Source organism: Lissotriton helveticus, chromosome 3_1, assembly GCF_964261635.1.
Source record: "Lissotriton helveticus chromosome 3_1, aLisHel1.1, whole genome shotgun sequence".
NCBI classification, from domain to species: Eukaryota; Metazoa; Chordata; class Amphibia; order Caudata; family Salamandridae; genus Lissotriton; species Lissotriton helveticus.
Window position 1 is genome coordinate 2113841450 of NC_136061.1, and position 19271 is coordinate 2113860720.

The 19271-nt window shown below is 47.1% G+C and overlaps 1 protein-coding gene across 6 annotated transcripts in view; it reads left to right on the forward strand.

Annotated features, from left to right (window-relative positions):
- TP53BP1 (tumor protein p53 binding protein 1) overlaps positions 1-19271 on the forward strand; it is a 767880-nt gene that overhangs the window by 584274 nt on the left and 164335 nt on the right. For all 6 annotated transcript variants that reach the window (XM_078683313.1, XM_078683315.1, XM_078683318.1 and 3 more), the window contains one exon: positions 6711-6920. In XM_078683313.1, the coding sequence (XP_078539439.1) occupies positions 6711-6920 (210 nt within the window). The remainder of the gene's footprint in view (positions 1-6710; positions 6921-19271) is intronic.

Sequence of the window (19271 nt, forward strand, 5' to 3'; positions counted from 1 at the left end):
GAACCAACAGCCGCGAACAGCACGGTTAGAGGATGGAGTTTTTCAAGATGGAGAGACCTGTTAAAGAAATGAGTTTTAAGAGCAAAATGTGTCGAACCATGAGTAGAAAATGTTTTTTAATATTATGTCTTTTTATGTTACTTAGCTTGATGATGTTTTTAATGGGATATATTATATTCTCTTTTCAAGTGACGTTTGCACCCACTACACAACCCACACCTTCTTCTACCGCTTCTTCGCATTCTTTTCATCCTTTGCCTGAACATGAGTCCATTTGAAGATTGGAATTCATTAAGAACTCCTTTGTTCAGCTTCTGCACCAACACCAGTTAGTAGTGAACACGACAAATTGTTGGGTGTGTGGCCTTATGCGCCATACTACCGATAAAGGTATTCCTTACCTGGTCCTGCCATTCAGCTATAATGGTTTCATGTGGGCATACAGAACGATGTTTATCTATGCTCGTGAAGTCTACCCCCTACGTTCTGTGAAAGATAATCCAAAGAATCGTGCTCTGGTTAAGGGAATAGTCGATATGATTAAAGGAGCTAGTTCCTATGAGACAATCCCGAAAGATGAGACACTAGCGTATATTGGATGGAACGTTACTGGATATGGAGCTAGTCTGAGTGAGAACCAGCGAGCGAATAGATCCTCCCCGATTTGGATTGTACCCCATCAGGGTCATTACTGTCTACAAGGAAAGGGCAAGAATCCGAGAGCTCAGTTAGGGAAGAGTGTTTGCACTGAAGCGTATGTTTTTGCGTCCCAGACTTCCCCATCGTTCCTAGCAGCTAAGGGTACCTATTTCATCTGTTACGATAGAGCATACACATGGTTGCCCCCTGATTTCTCGGGCACGTGTTTTGTCTCGTTCCTGTTGCCTCCTACGTATACAGCTGCGGCAGATTACCACAATTTGATATTTATGGGTTTTGTAGAGCGCAGACTTACGCTCCGGAAGGAGCATCTTGGCGCTAAGACGAGAGTTGTTAGAGGTGTCTTCAGTAAGGAAGATACTGCAGGACAAGAATTGGGAGATTTTCTGAAGGGTTTTCTGCCGTTTTGGGGACCTATGGTTAACAGCAGGAACATACGGCAATTGACGAGAGTGGTTGAGTCCACCATAGTTGAAACTGCCGGTGCCCTTAGTAACTTGACTGCTGAGCTCCAGTCGGATCGCCTTATGACTCTTCAGAACAGGGTTGCGTTAGATGTCATACTTGCAGATAGAGGAGGGGTGTGTAAATTGATTCAATCGAGCTGCTGTGTTTTCATTCCAGACAACGCTCCGACAGTGTACCAAGCCATTTCCAAGTTACATAAGATCTCTGAATCTGTACAATGGATAAAGGAGATTGGTCGTTGATGGGATGGTTCTGGGAACTGGTATCCACCTGGGGATGGAAGATTCTGATGATCATTGGGATGGTATTAGCTATCCTTTTCCTGTTCTGTCTTTGCGTACAGTGTGCTCTTGCTATATGTGGCCTTTGTGCTACTTCGTGTTCGAGATGACCTGTCCAGAGAGAGTTACTAAGTACTAGGATGATGCTACAGCAACATCTTGATGATCTGATGAGTATAGACCTGGATTCAGATTAACGTGAGTTTAGGTTATTGCCTATGTAAGGGCAAAAGGAGGGTCTGAGGTTCCGTGAATTCTGACCCTGGGTCATAACGGTCGTGGTTCTGTTACGAATTTGGTAACAGCGAACCGTAAACAGTGAGCTCAGCAAGCATGAGTGTTTCCGTCATGTTACATTGATGGATTCACTGTGTATTTGACGATTTCGTTCTGAAACCCTGGGGTTCCATTTTGTGCATGGCAGCCATTTCGTGGTTGCCCTCACATAGGCCTATGACTGTGGCTGAACAAGTCTCTGGGATACGTGCACCTTAGCTTGAGTTTTTACTGACTCCTGTTTGACCCGAAGTGAACTGACCCTGCTGCCTGAAGCTGACCTTGCCAAACCAGTTCCTGCCCTTTAGCTGGTCAAGATAGAGATCAAAGAGCAGGACATTGCTGATTTTATGGTATACACACACACCTTTCTATCTTGCTTCTCATCTGTTTCTGTTCCTTCTTTTATGGCCCATTTACGATTTGGGTTGAGGTCTTTTATTATGGGTTGGTGTCCAACTTGTTCAAAAGAAGAATGTTTATTATGGGTTTGTTTGATGATTAATTTTGGGCTGGACCAACTGAAAAATGGGCATGTCATCATGCTTCTGCTTTTGTCGTGGAAACATGTGAGTGGTCAAACTGTAAATAAGGAATGTTTGCCTGAAGCACAATTTTTTGTATAAAAAGGGATGGCTTGCTTTGTAAAGTTGAGCAGTCTCCTGAGAACATACACCATGTTGTACTTCTAGGATCTATGTTACTGGCTGCAGCTAATAAATTTGATCTTTGACGCCATCAAGAAGTATCCCGTGTCTCTGTATTCTAAGACAGGTGGACCCGAAGGCTTTGGGCGTGCCCCTGGCGCCGCTGGGTTTAAATCTCGGTCCTTCAACAACCCTCCCACACACACAACAACCCACACACACACAACCGCGACACACACACACACACACAACCCCTCACACACACAACCCCACACACATACAACCCCCCCACTCACACAACCCCCCCACACTCACCTACACACACAACATCTATCTATCTATCGCCCTCTATCTATCTACCTATCTATCTATCTTGTCTGTCTTTCTGTATATCTGTATATCTATCTGTCTATCCAACTATCTATCGCCCTCACTCTATTTATCTATCCCCCTCACTCTATTTATCTATCCCCCTCACTCTATTTATCTATCGCCCTCACTCTATTTATCTATCGCCCTCACTCTATTTATCTATCGCCCTCACTCTATTTATCTATCACCGTTACTCTATTTATCTATCGCCCGCACTCTATCTATCGCCCGCACTCTATCTATCGCCCGCACTCTATCTATCGCCCGCACTCTATCTATCGCCCTCACTCTATCTATCGCCCTCACTCTATCTATCGCCCTCACTCTATCTATCGCCCTCACTCTATCTATCGCCCTCACTCTATCTATCGCCCTCACTCTATCTATCGCCCGCACTCTATCTATCGCCCGCACTCTATCGCCCGCACTCTATCTATCTATATATCTATCTATCTATCTATCTATCTATCTATCGCCCTCACTCTATCTATCTCCCTCACTCTATTTATCTATCCCCCTCACTCTATTTATCTATCCCCCTCACTCTATTTATCTATCCCCCTCACTCTATTTATCTATCCCCCTCACTCTATTTATCTATCGCCCTCACTCTATTTATCTATCGCCCTCACTCTATTTATCTATCGCCCTCACTCTATTTATCTATCGCCCTCACTCTATTTATCTATCACCGTTACTCTATTTATCTATCGCCCTCACTCTATCTATCTATCGCCCTCACGCTATCTATCTATCGCCCTCACTCTATCTATCTATCGCCCTCACTCTATCTATCGCCCTCACTCTATTGCCCTCACTCTCTCTATTGCCCACACTCTATCTATCTATCGCCCTCACTCTATCTATCTCCCTCACTCTATCTATCTATCGCCCTTTTTCTATCTATCGCCCTCCCTCTATCTATCGCCCTCCCTCTATCTATCTATCGCACTCACTCTATCGCATCACCACAGCATCAATCAGCACCACCACAGCATCACTCAGGGGCACCACAACATCACTATGCGCTACCACCATATTACTGAACGCCACAGCATCACTTGTCGCCACCACAACATCACTCAGCGCCACCACCGCATCATTCTGTGCAACCATTCAACAACAGCTGGTTCAAGTATGTTCTCTCAATGTTTCAAACTTTTTTACAAATGTCATAAAAAGATGTTAATATTTCACTTCTGTTCTTGGATTTTAGTCACAATAAAATACACTGAACATAATCTTCACAAAAGTCATTTACAAAGGTTTAAGCTATTGCCATTATAAATTACAAGGACTTTTATTTAAGTATCAATTATTAAAAAATATTAAAAGCCATTGTTATTTGTAATATCAACACATCTAAGTCATGTAAATACAACACATATTGCAGTACAAATGCTATAGGTGTCACATTTGCGAAAGTTACAACTATTGGCATTGTAAATGACAAAGCTAATAATTTAGCTATTTTCAAAACCAACACATAAATAAAATAATTGTCATTTACAATACCAATAGCTCAAACTTTCCTAATGCGAGACCTATTGAATTGCAAATGCTTGTTCTGTCAGTTCCTAACACTGCTGGAACATAGAAATAGAAATGACAGTTTTAGAAAAATCGGACAAAGTTTTGTGTCGTCTTCTGCAAATCGTATGCTTTTAGCCGTGCCAGTTGCTCTAAGTTTAATTACAGGAACATAGGAAAGGTTCTTCAAAACAAGCATTTGTGATGCAATAGGTCTCGCATTCACGCGAGTTTGAGCTATTGGCATTGTAAATGACAATGCTTTTCATTTATGTTTTGGGTTTGAAAACATAAATAAAAGGCATTGTCATTTACAATACTAATAGCTTAAACTCTCGCAAACGCGAGACCTATTGCATTGCAATAAAGGGCCTTCTCGACCGCTTGTTAGATTGAAAATATCAGATGAAGAGACCGGCATGCAACGTCTTCAAAATACTGATAAATAGTTCCGTGAAGAAGATGTGTAAGTATTGTAAATTACACAGACACAAAGTGTGAAGTGAGAGTTACATATGATCCAAGCTATAAACACTAACAAAGCGCTCCATCACTTTTCGCTCTGTTATTACACTGTCACGACTCAGGAGGACGAGCGGGAGGGAGGGGAGGCTATTTCCTACCCTCTCCGTGATTTGAGTGTTCAGTGTGGCATTGCGTAATGTCATTGCTATCATTGGCCTAATTAAAAACACTCCAGCTGTAGTAGGGCCCTGCCTTCAGCTACTGGTGCAGGGAGGGCTGTGCTTTATGGCAGGCATGGAGGGAGGAAGGGGTGGTCTCGGCTGCAGCTCTGGCCTCGTACAGGGTCCCTGCTATTACTAGTGAGCAAGAGGCATTGAGGTGGTGGTATTGGTGGCGGTGGTGGTGGTGGCGACGTTGGTGGTGGCGGTAATAGTATTGGTGGTGGTGGTAATAGTATTGGTGGTGGTGGTGGTGGTACTGGTATTGGTGGTGGTATTGGTGGTGGTGGTCCTGGTATTGGTGGTGGTATTGGTGGTGGTATTGGTGGTAGTGGTATTGCTGGTGGTGGTATTGCTGGTGGTGGTATTGCGGGTGGTGGTATTGCTGGTGGAGGTATTGCTGGTGGAGGTATTGCTGGTGGAGGTATTGCTGGTGGAGGTATTGCTGGTGGAGGTATTGCTGGTGGAGGTATTGCTGGTGGAGGTATTGCTGGTGGAGGTATTGCTGGTGGAGGTATTGGTGGTGGAGGTATTGGTGGTGGTGGTATTGGTGGTGGTGGTATTGGTGGTGGTGGTATTAGTGGTGGTGGTATTGGTAGTGGTGGTGGTATTGGTGGTGCTGGTATTAGTGGTTGTGGTGGTGGTATTGCTGGTGGTGGTATTGCGGTGGTGGTATTGGCAGGGGTGCTGGTATTGGCAGGGGTGCTGGTATTGGCAGTGGTGGTGGTATTGGTGGTGGTGGTGGTATTGGTGGTGGTTGTATTGGTGGTGGTGGTGTTATTGGCAGTGGTGGTATTGGTGGTGGTGTTGTTAATAAAACAGGCTTTTGAAAACAGCCCGTCAGGTGGCTTTAGTACAGATGACATGTAACACAGATGTGCTGTTGTCAGCTTCAGCCCATTAGCACAGGATTATGTGCTACGTGGAATTCACATGACTTAATTTGCTAATCATTTCTGAATCCATTTTACTTGGGGGGTGGGGGGGATTGAAAGAAACACAAGATAATGCCGGGTTATAGTGATTGAAAGCCGGCGCCCGTGTTACGGGGGCAGCCGTGTTGCTTTAAAAACCACAATCTGTTTCAGCTGAAGTAGCGCATTTCCGGCCTGCAGTAAGAGCAGCTCAAAAGAGTTAATAGGGCTTTCCGACTAAATAACAGGTAACAGTGTAACAACCGAAGTAAAAGGGCCAGTCGCCATGGGAGGATACAAATGAAAATAACGAATCGGAAGGCAACATTTACGAAAGACAATGACAAAAGCCAATGAAAAATATGGGAAGAAAGTGGGCGCAGCTTCTCTCCCATACTCCACTACAGCAGTCTTGCAGAGCGCGCAGCACATGTGCACCGCCGCAAGGCTCGACCTAAAGAAGAACCTTATAGGCAAGGCACGTGTTCCAGAACAAATCTATTTCATGGGGGATATATTGTGTGTGTGTGTGTGTGTGTGCTATAGTACACTGATTATATATTTTTATATATATATTCCACACGACTCTCCTGTGTGTCCACCGCTACCTCCACATGAGTCGCGTCATTTTGCGGACCGCGCAGGAGTGGGTCCGAAATATTATATTATAATATCGGTGAACAAGGCAGCAAGGACTGCTGAAACGCGTTCGATTGAGGCCGAATTAAACTAATCTTTGGCAGCTATACACGGCGTCGTTGTTTTCTTCTGAAGGAACAGAGAAAGCATGGTGTGTGTATATATATATATGTATATATATATAATGTTTTTTTTTCTTTAAAAAAGGTTTTTCATCTCTTGTCTTTATTCTGTTTCTAGACAACCTTGTGGAAGGAAAACGGAAACGGCGTAGTAACCTCAGCACGAGTAACCTAGCAGCCATTTCCACTGCAACTACTCCAACTCGAAAAGTGAGTGAGAGTCCCCGAGGTGCGATGGGCATTCTCTCTGGGAAGAGAAAATTGATTAGCTCTGAAGAAGAAAGGTCGCCAGTAAAGCGTGCGTGCAAGTCTGGAACAATTAAAATCAGTAAGTATTGTTACTGGTGCTATTGTCAGGGAACACAACAGATTCTGTTGAATATCTTTGCTGGTTATGACTGGGGAATTAAACAGGTCACAATAATTGTATGCATTTGCCTTGGAGTGGATATAATTTCCAGAACTCTTCAAGTTACATTAGTAATACAATTTAGAAAGTCTTAAGGCATAAAAGGGGACGTCCTCAGAAGTTGTCAAAGATTAGCAGTAGTTGTGATCATTTATAGCTGCTGATTTATTATAAGAGATAGGTGCCTGTGGGGGCGAGAGTGGATCCAACACTGTGTAACAATCTGGAAAGGGAACAATAAGGGAATTTGGTTTTATTGTTTAGCCTGATCATTTTGATATGAAGCATTTAATAAAGAATTGATTGAGTGATCTCACAGAAGATTCCTTTCAAGCTCCTTAACAGCGCAGTGTGATGCATGTGGACTACTGACTAGACCTTAGATTTCCCTGGTCTTTAATGGATCCTTTTGGTTGGAAAAGCTTTGCAAAGACGATTCACTAGTGCAATCCAATCATTGTTCGCCTACGTTTATCCAGCGGTGAAAGAGGAAATGTACTTAGATCCAAACCCTTGGAGGCCAAGCACATCCTTGCAGCCGGTGATGATTATGTTGGGTCTGCTAACAGACCAGCTAATATCTGTTAGCAAGTGGCTAAAAAGTTAGACTGACTTATCCAGGGCTTTGGCTGATACATCCTACCAAATAGCATTGATCGTCTATCATTGTCCTTCAAAGATCAATTGTTCTCATGTGGTCACAATGTCTGCCACATCAATACTGACTCCCACACAGAGAGGTTAGATATACACTGTGTAAAATGGACCCCAGTGTGACTGTACTTTGACATTACAGGATGCAGATATTACAGTGGCTTACCAGAATAGGCAAGAAGAGCGAGTTTGTTAGTAGATTATACATGTCATGTATGTCTGTAGGCACAGCATATAAGAACATATTTGCTATTAGGTAACAAGTATGGCTAAAATTATTTAGACCCGCATAAGATACATAGTAGCAGGGCTGTTGTCTTTGCTTTGCTAAGGTGAACGTGCAACTACTGATCAAGTCACTGCAGAGTGGCTCAAAAGGTATTAGCTGCAGAATATTCATCAGGTAGCTGGCTATGTAATCCTCTGGCGAATCACCCTGCAAGCCAACTGAGTTTTCAGCTTAGAATACTGCAAATAGCATAGCATTTGTCACTGAAAATATGAGTAGAAAGAAATTCCACTACTAAAGAAGGAATGATGGGATAAGAAATGGGCGTTGCTAACTCCACTAGTAACCTCATCAAGATTATGGGCAAGTATTTCCTCACTTCATAGCAATGGACGTATGTTGTGAGAAGTTGGCCTGATGTGCAGTGTTCACTATTCTAGTGATCACTATATATCAGTCCAAACAACCCTTATTGATGATTGGTTGTAAGTCAACCTTATAGACCAGCTATCCTAGTAGCATGGATACGAGCAGTCTAAGGCTAAGACTCTAGAGGGCGTGTTAAGCCAGCTGTTTTACCATCACATTACCCCTTGAACACCCAGTGAAAGGACACCACACAAGTGTTATGAAAATAAACAGTGTATTTATTAGAATCACAACAACCCTGTACTCTTTATGAGGACAGGGTGCTAGGCACACAACAAAACTCTTACGAAAATACTTAAGTTAGCACGTTATACACAAATGCCCGAGGGGCACGAAAAACCATATACTTTAAAAGTGGAATGCGAAACTACTAGCAGGTAAGTACAGTACTAATAGGCTTTGGAATCGCTAGGACTTGACTAGGGAATCGTTAGATTACTTCTAGGAGACCTAGGGGACTCGGGTGCAGAGTGTGCACTCTCACGCGGGATGCGGGACAAAGTCTATGGAAGCTAGTAAAGGCAAAGTTAGTGTTCACGGGCGAACCCGACCTGGTAGGAAGAAAACGACAGTGGATCCTGACCCTAGGATAGTGAGGCTATGCTGGGACACCGAAGTGCCGAAGTTACCTAGCCCAGGGGCTGCAGCTGCATAGGTCTGAAAAGACGTCGGGAATCTCGTTGCCGGACCAGGAGCCTGGAAGAAGGAAGTTGCTGGCAGGCGACCAGTGAAGAAAAGTTCGATGGATCCAAGCCTGGATCAAGGAAGAAGAAAACCTGAAAGCAGAGGGGACCAAGTTCTTGAATCACTAGCCAGTGATTAAGTGGGCACCAGGATGGCACCGGGCGAAGTCACCTCGACTAGGTGAGTGGGCGACGCTGGCTCTGCAGATCTCACGGACCAGGAGGCGTTGTCGGCGACCAGGATGGAGAGGCGAGCTGTCCCACGATGGATGAAGCTGTCGGCGTCGAAGTTACCCAGGATTGGGCAACAAGCCTTGGCTAATTCAAGCCCACGCGGTGGACTCAAAATGGCGTCTTGAGTGGACCAGGAGGGTCCGGAGTGCTCCTCTTCTGGAAGGGCACAAGGGCCAGTCTGGAGCAACCAGACTAGCAGCAGTGATGTCGTCGGGCGTCGTTCAGAAGGCCACAAGCCAGCGGGCTAGTAGCCAAACAACGCGGTGAGCAGCAAAAAGCAGAAGGGCCCCACGCAGATCGTGGAGATGCTGGGAGGCTGCACTTCGGTGCTGGAGCTGCTCAGGGTCGGGGCTTCTCGGACCCCAAAGCACTCACCAGGAAATTACTCGGCGGGCTTGCTGTGCAGAAGTCGTGCAGTCTTGAAGATGGCCGGTCCCTCGAGGTCTCTGTCACACCCACGAATCTCAGCGTGACTGATGATGTAGGTAGAGGTCAGAGGTGCCAGGGAAGCCGGTTCTCGTCGAGCTGGGCAGTCTTGATCCGGAGGAGAGACTTGCAGCAGACCGCAGTGTTCTTAAGATGGTGCCTGCGGATGCAGGGTGACTACTCCTTAGTCACAAGGGAGAAATCTTAGGAAGAAGTCTTGAGTTCCTTTCGTGGAAAGTAGTTTCAGGATTCAAAGATGATCTGATTTGGAAGGGGGCCAGTTCCTACCTTTATCCTGTAAAAAGGGGCTGGCACGCGACTAAGTCCTGCCCTAGGGGTGGGACTAGGAGGGGGGTGGTTACACCCACTTCCTTGGCGGGCTTTTCCCCAGCACAGGGTCTGGAGTGACCCTGGAACTGGTTCCAGCCAGCCTATGCACAGTGAGCACCGGGGTGCCACGTGCAGTCACCTTCCTCTAAAGCCCTGCCTACCTACAATACACAAAACCCTGTCTGGGACGGTGCTGGCACCGCCCCTGGCAGGAAACCCTTTGTCCTTATCTCCTGCTCTGGGAGGACTCCCAGCAGCAGGAGGGCAGACTTGTGTCTCGGTGGCAGCATCCATTTTGTGGAGCTGAGGCTCTGTTTGACTTTAACTGGGGTTAGGGGTTACATACATGTCGTGTCCCTCTAGAAGGGTGGAATGCTAACCCCGTCGCCAGAATTGGCGAGGGGTTAGTATTCCAATTCGTATGACACCTTACTCGACATGTTTTGATAAAGCGATACCAGAGTTGGCATATAACCGCGAGGATTATAATGCACTTAAGAGTATATGGTATGCGATATCATGGAAACGGCTAAGGGATAGATCCCGAAAGCCGCAGACAGGCTCAGCTCATGCCAGAGCACCATCTCACACGATTCCAAGCACTCTGCCTCCAGGATTGTTAAGGCCTGCCATAGGAGTGACTGATAGGAGATCTGTGTGTCCATTTTAGGGTTAGATATAGGTATACTATATCTAAAGCAAAGGGCGATTACACCACCTTGCCCCAGCTGTCGTGCAGCCAGTTGTGTCAGATTTGGATGGCCAGCCAGGGGTGGCATAATACATGCTGCAGCCCCTGGTAGGCCCTGGGTACACCTATGCCCTGGGTACCTAAGGTACACTGTACAGGGACTGATAAGGTGGCTCAGTATCCAATTTAGATATGTACCTAAGGTACATGGAATCCATTTTACAGAGAGAGCAGTGGGCCTGAGGTCCTGAATAGCAGGGCCTCAGGTCAACTAAGTCAGAAAACCAGCAAAACACCAGGCAAAAAGTTGGGGGCAACCATAGTCAGGGATCTACCTTCCTACATAACCCCCCCCCCAAACGAAAGGAGATAAGGCTATCCTTGTCCAGGTAAGCCTATATTGCCTAAGTGGCCATTTAAGGAAGTACCAGCACTGGCATGGTTACCCCCTATGTCATGGTCCACTAAGCAATCCCTCACCCTAAGGGTGTCTGAGGGTCTCCACCATAGGGAATCTCTACCTGTGGTGTGTTTTGTCAAAGAAAAAGGCTGGTGCTGAAATGGAGTACTGAAGTGAGGCTCCACTAACTTTGGGCTCAGCTTCCTCCAATCATTATCCACCATAGAGGCCTTTCTTTCCAAGACTGAGTTGCTTTGGGCTCTCAGGGTCAACCTCTGGCTACCTACAGCTGGAGGTTGGGTCCCTCTGTTTGGCTTACTGGAGGGACAGTTCAGGTCTGGGGCCCTCAGGTCCCACGTTTGGCTGTGCCCAACAGTGTCCATCTGTGGGAGGTCCCTAACTAATTTTAAGGGGGATCCCTCAGGAGTGTGTCTTATTTTCACTTGGCTAGGTCTACTAGCTTCAGTGCCCTTAATCTGCTGATTGAGGAATTCTTTTGGACAGGGGGCCCTTTGGGGTCCAACACTGGCCTCCCTGACCTCTACAGCCCTGGGCTGACTGAGGCAGGGTAGAGAGGGGCAGGTTACCTGCTCCAGACTGGGTCCCACCTTGGAAGGGTCCACTGACATCAGGGGTTCTGCCAGGCTAGGCCTGACTACCTCTGTGGCAGTTTCTTCACAAGGGGTCAGATCAGTTCCCTGAGGAGGCTGATCCTTTCCTAAAGTCTGGTGGGAGGGAGATTTCTCTTCCTCCTCAATACTCTCTGTCTGAGTGGAGTGATCCATAGTTTCAGGCTTCACAACACTGTCATCTGTCTGAGTTTGAGCTGTGGCCATCACAACTCTCCCAACCTTTTCAGGAGGGGGCTCAGTTTGGGTGTGGGCTGTGACCATCACAGCCTTGAGAACCTGTTCTGGGAAGGAAGTTGTCTGAGATTGGGTTGTGACTGGCACAACCCTCCTGACCTGTTCAGGGAGGATATCTTGGACTGGGGCTGTGGCTACCACTGCCCCACTAACCTTACCATGGATGTTTACCATTCTAGAATGGGTTTCTTGCTCTACTTCAGCCCAGGCTGAGAGCTCTAAATCATTTCCCAGTAGGCAATCTACAGGCAAGTTTGGTGACACTGCCACTCTCTTGTGGCCAGTGACACCTCCCAGCTGAGATTGACCACTGCCATGGGATGATCTCTCTGTACTCCATCAATATTGGTCACCTGGTATGTGGCACCAGGTAAAAGTTGCCTTGAGGGGACTAGACTCTCAGTCACCATAGTGATGCTAGCCCCTGTATCTCTATAGGCCTCAATTTTTATACCATTGATGAGGGGCTCCTGTCTGTACTTGCCCAAAGTGTTGGGACAAGTTGTGAAGTTGGCAAACCCCATGCCAGTCTCACAGACAAGAGTATCTAAGTCAGGGGACCTGGTTAGGCCAGAGTCCCCAGGAACTCCCAAAGTAAATGCACCCAAATTCTTGGGGGCACTCCCACCACCTGGGGGATTACTACTAGTAGTAACAGGAGGTTTGGGAATGTTACTTGGGGGTATGTTTTCCTTATTGTTATTCTTTGGGCAACTGCTGTCAGTTTTTAAATGACCCACCTGTTTACAGGGATAACAATAAGGTTTCTTCTGGTTATTGGAAGGATTCTGGGACCCACCCCCCTCAGAGGATTTTTGGGGCCCTGATGTGGTTTGATCTGTAGATTTATTCCCACCCTTCTCTTGAGGCTTGGTTGATTCCTTTTTCTGGTCACCACCTTGGTTCTTGGGCCTAATCCTGGTTCTGACCCATTTGTCTGCCCTCTTACCCAATTCTTGTGGAGAGGTCAGATCAGAGTCTACCAGGTGCTGGTGTAATAACTGGTTCTGACAATTATTTAAGACTTGCTCTCTCATAATCAGATTATACAATCCTGTGAAGTCAGTAACCTTGCTACCCAGTAGCCAGCCTTCCAAAGCCTTAGTGGCACAATCAACAAAGTCAGACCAGTCCTGAGACTGAGTTTTCTGGGTGTCTCTGAACAGCAACCTGTACTGCTCAGTGGTTAAGCCAAACCCATCAACCAGTGCATTTTTCAGGACCTGGTAATCATTAGCATCCTCCACTCTTGTAGTGAGGAGCTTATCTCTACCTTTACCATCAAAGGAGAGCCACAGTATAGCTGCCCACTGACTCTGGGGAATGCACTGCACAGTGCAGGCCCTCTCCAAAGCAGCCATCCATTTCTGGATGTCATCCCCTTGTTTAAAGGGGGGCACTATCTTAGTCAGGTGTTTAGTATCTAAACCCTTATCTTTTTCTCTTGGGAGATTGCTGCCACCAGTGGGAGCTAACCCACTCATCTGCTGCTCTCTAGCAAATGCAAGCTTTTCTTTGGCCAGGGCAAGTTCTTCCCTTTCAATCCTCAGTCTAGCTTGTCTCATCCTTGCTTCATGCTCTCTTCTCTGAGGGGAAGTCAATCTCCTCTGGGGAGAGTTCCTTCTCCCCTGAGAAGAGGCATTAGAGTGCAGAGATCTATTGGAGTCCCTAGAAAGAGATCTATCTCTCCTAACTCCAAGGTTAGGCCCACTTCGGGTTAGTACTGGGGGTCCCCCAGATCCTAGCCCAAGTAAGTCTAAGTTGGCCCTGGTTAGCCTTCTGACTACCTCAAGACTTTTGTCTACCTCCTCCCCAGAGAGTTCCTCTTGATCCTCCTCCTCCACTGCAGTAGCAGTGTTGTGGAGGTCTGGATCCCCAGAGGTTCCCTCTAAGGCTGGCATATTCTCATGTAACTGAGAAATCTTTCTGTCATCATATGTCTCTAAGAGACCTATCAGAAAGGGAATGGTGGGGTTAGACCCCTGCTTCAGTTTCCTGGAGACACAGATTTGTCTCATCTCCTGGAAACTGAGAGCTGCATATCTTGAAGTGACCTGTGGAGGGTCAACACTGACCAGGGGAGTCTCAGTAGATTCTCCCTGGGTAGACATGCTTTTCTAGTGAGGTGTAAGTGGTGCACTTACCTACACTATGTGTTTGCCTACTGATCCCTTGCTAGAGTTGTAGTTTAGGGTGTGCTAGGCCCTAGGAGCTACAACAGCTGGTTCAGTAGAACTCAGAGTATTCTAAGCTAAGTTATATGTACCTTTAGTACTTATGTGATCTTTCACAAGATATTCTTAGGGCATGTGTGGTAAAACAACAGCAAGCTCAAATCCCAACCGCTGCTCACCAATGTGAGAAGTTGGCCTGATGTGCAGTGTTCACTATTCTAGTGATCACTATATATCAGTCCAAACAACCCTTATTGATGATTGGTTGTAAGTCAACCTTATAGACCAGCTATCCTAGTAGCATGGATACGAGCAGTCTAAGGCTAAGACTCTAGAGGGCGTGTTAAGCCAGCTGTTTTACCATCACATTACCCCTTGAACACCCAGTGAAAGGACACCACACAAGTGTTATGAAAATAAACAGTGTATTTATTAGAATCACAACAACCCTGTACTCTTTATGAGGACAGGGTGCTAGGCACACAACAAAACTCTTACGAAAATACTTAAGTTAGCACGTTATGCACAAATGCCCGAGGGGCACGAAAAACCATATACTTTAAAAGTGGAATGCGAAACTACTAGCAGGTAAGTACAGTACTAATAGGCTTTGGAATCGCTAGGACTTGACTAGGGAATCGTTAGATTACTTCTAGGAGACCTAGGGGACTCGGGTGCAGAGTGTGCACTCTCACGCGGGATGCGGGACAAAGTCTATGGAAGCTAGTAAAGGCAAAGTTAGTGTTCACGGGCGAACCCGACCTGGTAGGAAGAAAACGACAGTGGATCCTGACCCTAGGATAGTGAGGCTATGCTGGGACACCGAAGTGCCGAAGTTACCTAGCCCAGGGGCTGCAGCTGCATAGGTCTGAAAAGACGTCGGGAATCTCGTTGCCGGACCAGGAGCCTGGAAGAAGGAAGTTGCTGGCAGGCGACCAGTGAAGAAAAGTTCGATGGATCCAAGCCTGGATCAAGGAAGAAGAAAACCTGAAAGCAGAGGGGCCCAAGTTCTTGAATCACTAGCCAGTGATTAAGTGGGCACCAGGATGGCACCGGGCGAAGTCACCTCGACTAGGTGAGTGGGCGACGCTGGCTCTGCAGATCTCACGGACCAGGAGGCGTTGTCGGCGACCAGGATGGAGAGGCGAGCTGTCCCACGATGGATGAAGCTGTCGGCGTCGAAGTTACCCAGGATTGGGCAACAAGCCTTGGCTAATTCAATCCCACGCGGTGGACTCAAAATGGCGTCTTGAGTGGACCAGGAGGGTCCCGAGTGCTCCTCTTCTGGAAGGGCACAAGGGCCAGTCTGGAGCAACCAGACTAGCAGCAGTGATGTCGTCGGGCGTCGTTCAGAAGGCCACAAGCCAGCGGGCTAGTAGCCAAACAACGCGGTGAGCAGCAAAAAGCAGAAGGGCCCCACGCAGATCGTGGAGATGCTGGGAGGCTGCACTTCGGTGCTGGAGCTGCTCAGGGTCGGGGCTTCTCGGACCCCAAAGCACTCACCAGGAAATTACTCGGCGGGCTTGCTGTGCAGAAGTCGTGCAGTCTTGAAGATGGCCGGTCCCTCGAGGTCTCGTCACACCCACGAATCTCAGCGTGACTGATGATGTAGGTAGAGGTCAGAGGTGCCAGGGAAGCCGGTTCTCGTCGAGCTGGGCAGTCTTGATCCGGAGGAGAGACTTGCAGCAGACCGCAGTGTTCTTAAGATGGTGCCTGCGGATGCAGGGTGACTACTCCTTAGTCACAAGGGAGAAATCTTAAGAAGAAGTCTTGAGTTCCTTTCGTGGAAAGTAGTTTCAGGATTCAAAGATGATCTGATTTGGAAGGGGGCCAGTTCCTACCTTTATCCTGTAAAAAGGGGCTGGCACGCGACTAAGTCCTGCCCTAGGGGTGGGACTAGGAGGGGGGTGGTTACACCCACTTCCTTGGCGGGCTTTTCCCCAGCACAGGGTCTGGAGTGACCCTGGAACTGGTTCCAGCCAGCCTATGCACAGTGAGCACCGGGGTGCCACGTGCAGTCACCTTCCTCTAAAGCCCTGCCTACCTACAATACACAAAACCCTGTCTGGGACGGTGCTGGCACCGCCCCTGGCAGGAAACCCTTTGTCCTTATCTCCTGCTCTGGGAGGACTCCCAGCAGCAGGAGGGCAGACTTGTGTCTCGGTGGCAGCATCCATTTTGTGGAGCTGAGGCTCTGTTTGACTTTAACCGGGGTTAGGGGTTACATACATGTCGTGTCCCTCTAGAAGGGTGGAATGCTAACCCCGTCGCCAGAATTGGCGAGGGGTTAGTATTCCAATTCGTATGACACCTTACTCGACATGTTTTGATAAAGCGATACCAGAGTTGGCATATAACCGCGAGGATTATAATGCACTTAAGAGTATATGGTATGCGATATCATGGAAACGGCTAAGGGATAGATCCCGAAAGCCGCAGACAGGCTCAGCTCATGCCAGAGCACCATCTCACACGATTCCAAGCACTCTGCCTCCAGGATTGTTAAGGCCTGCCATAGGAGTGACTGATAGGAGATCTGTGTGTCCATTTTAGGGTTAGATATAGGTATACTATATCTAAAGCAAAGGGTGATTACACCACCTTGCCCCAGCTGTCGTGCATCCAGTTGTGTCAGATTTGGATGGCCAGCCAGGGGTGGCATAATACATGCTGCAGCCCCTGGTAGGCCCTGGGTACACCTATGCCCTGGGTACCTAAGGTACGCTGTACAGGGACTGATAAGGTGGCTCAGTATCCAATTTAGATATGTACCTAAGGTACATGGAATCCATTTTACAGAGAGAGCAGTGGGCCTGAGGTCCTGAATAGCAGGGCCTCAGGTCAACTAAGTCAGAAAACCAGCAAAACACCAGGCAAAAAGTTGGGGGCAACCATAGTCAGGGATCTACCTTCCTACATATGTTAACCAATATTTATTTTGATTATCCAGTATCGGGGTATCTTTCATAGATTCACATGCCTGAATCATTCCCCATCGTCGAGATGGGAGTTTAATGGTAACATAATCAAGCAGGATGTAAATAATGCCATAGGATAACATTTCCATCAGCCATGTTTCAAATAGCCTGTCTATGTCCTTTTTTAAAAAAGGACCAAATGTTGAATGCAGCCAGTTAGCTGCTAGCACCCTCTAAAACTCTCATAGCAGAGGCAGTTTCCCTCCGATTTTCACTGCACTCTGTGTGTGAAGGGAATCTCCCTGAGTTCTACTCAATTTTCTTCCTCATTTAAGCTTCTGGAACTTTTCCTGAAAGTTGATCTTCACCAACATGTTAGATGAAAAAGGCCTTTTCTGCCCATGTTGGACCTGCGGCAGGAAAATAGCTCAGGTGGAAGATCCACACAAAGACTGTATTTATTGCCATACTCATGAGGTAAAACAGTGCAAAATATGTCATACTTTTTCATCTGAAACTCTGAGGAATGGAGAGGAGAGGCTGCTTTTGTGGCTCCAATCCACTAGGCAAGTAAAGTCTTCTGATGAGGACAGTGATGGTTCATCCATGCCTCACAAGAGATCCAGAGCCCAGTAAACATCTAAAACCCTCCCAGGAGAGTAAGAACTGTAAAAAGGAGAAGCACCATAAAGTCTCCTCAAAACCTCTGACATCTGTACCCACCACTCCTGTGAGAAAGGAGAAAGAACATCATAGAGCCTCCTCCATGGATTCTCTGAGGCACAAGGACAGAAAATCATCGACAACAACAAGTATTACAGTCACGTCATCAGCTTCACTGTAGAAACATGAAGACGATAGTGGCCATTTCAGGGCCCATACTGTCGACGACAATTTCATTCTAGACATCTCTCCCGATGACAACATCGTTGACGATAACACCGACGATGACAGCACTGTTGATGACAGATTTTCCTTTTTTAGTGTTGATGGTGCCTTCGACGCTACCGTCAATGGCGGTGAATATTACAAGGGTGACAAAGACCTTTTTCATCCCCGGATGTCTCATCCTTCACTAAGATTTCCCCATTGCCTCCTTCGCATCCATTGGGCTTCCAACAGTCAAGGATGATGATGGAGTATATGGGATGGTGAATAGTCTGTCTGACTTGCATGTGAAATGCCAGGACGAAGAAGATGATTATGAGGATGAACAACAAAATTATCAGCCATATCTAGTTCAGCTGCACCATTACCAGCTGGCTATCCCCCTGACCATCGTCCTAGAGAAATGGTACATTTACCACCATCTCCAATCCAAGACCTTCAAGCCATGTTAGTAGACTATAGCCAGAGATTTCCACCCCAAGATGTCCAGATTGAGCCACCGCCACATCAGCCGCAATCCCCAGGAACGCTGACTTTACCTCGACCAACAACGCCTACAATACCGCACCCTCCAATACAGGCTTCTAACCAGGAAGTCCTCTCTTCTTCAGATGGAGAGAGAGGAAGGAGAGATTTCAGATCCTCACCCACCTGTAGATCCCTAGGATGATTATATCATACCTACGCCCTCTCCTCCGCTGCATCACCCAGCGGACTCCCCTCCGGAAGACATTGTGGGTTCCAGAACTTGATGGAGAGAGCGTGAAACAGATTCCATATTCCCATGACTGTTAAACATACTGATTGCTTTCTGTATGATTTTAAGGAGGAAGCCGGGGAATCTATTCATACAATCCCCATAACAGATTGTTTGGCAGGAGGGAGTAAAAATAATGAAGACGCCGGCCAAGATATCGCCAGTGTGCTCCCTCTTGTAGATAAAAAGTACAGGGCTCCTGAGGATTCCCCTTCTTGTCTGACGGGTCACCTGAAGCTGTATTCCGTCATTTCACAGGTAGCGCAGAGAAGATCGAAAAATCTGGCTACCCCGATCTCGACTCCCCCTGATAAGGAGGGGCGTAGACTGGATATCATGGGTAAGCGCTTTTCCACCATTGCAGCAGTTACCATCCTGGCGGCCAACGCTCTGGCTATCATTAGGCGTTACGATCTGCAGATATTGTCGAATGTGGCATCTTTGTTAGTCCTCATCCCTGAAGATCAAAAACAAGAGGCGAGGAATATCCTTATAGAGGGTGAACAAGCAGCCTCTGAAACCATTGACTGTGCTATGAATGTAGCCAATACAGGTTTCCGACAACTGGCAAGCACCACAGTATTTAGGCGC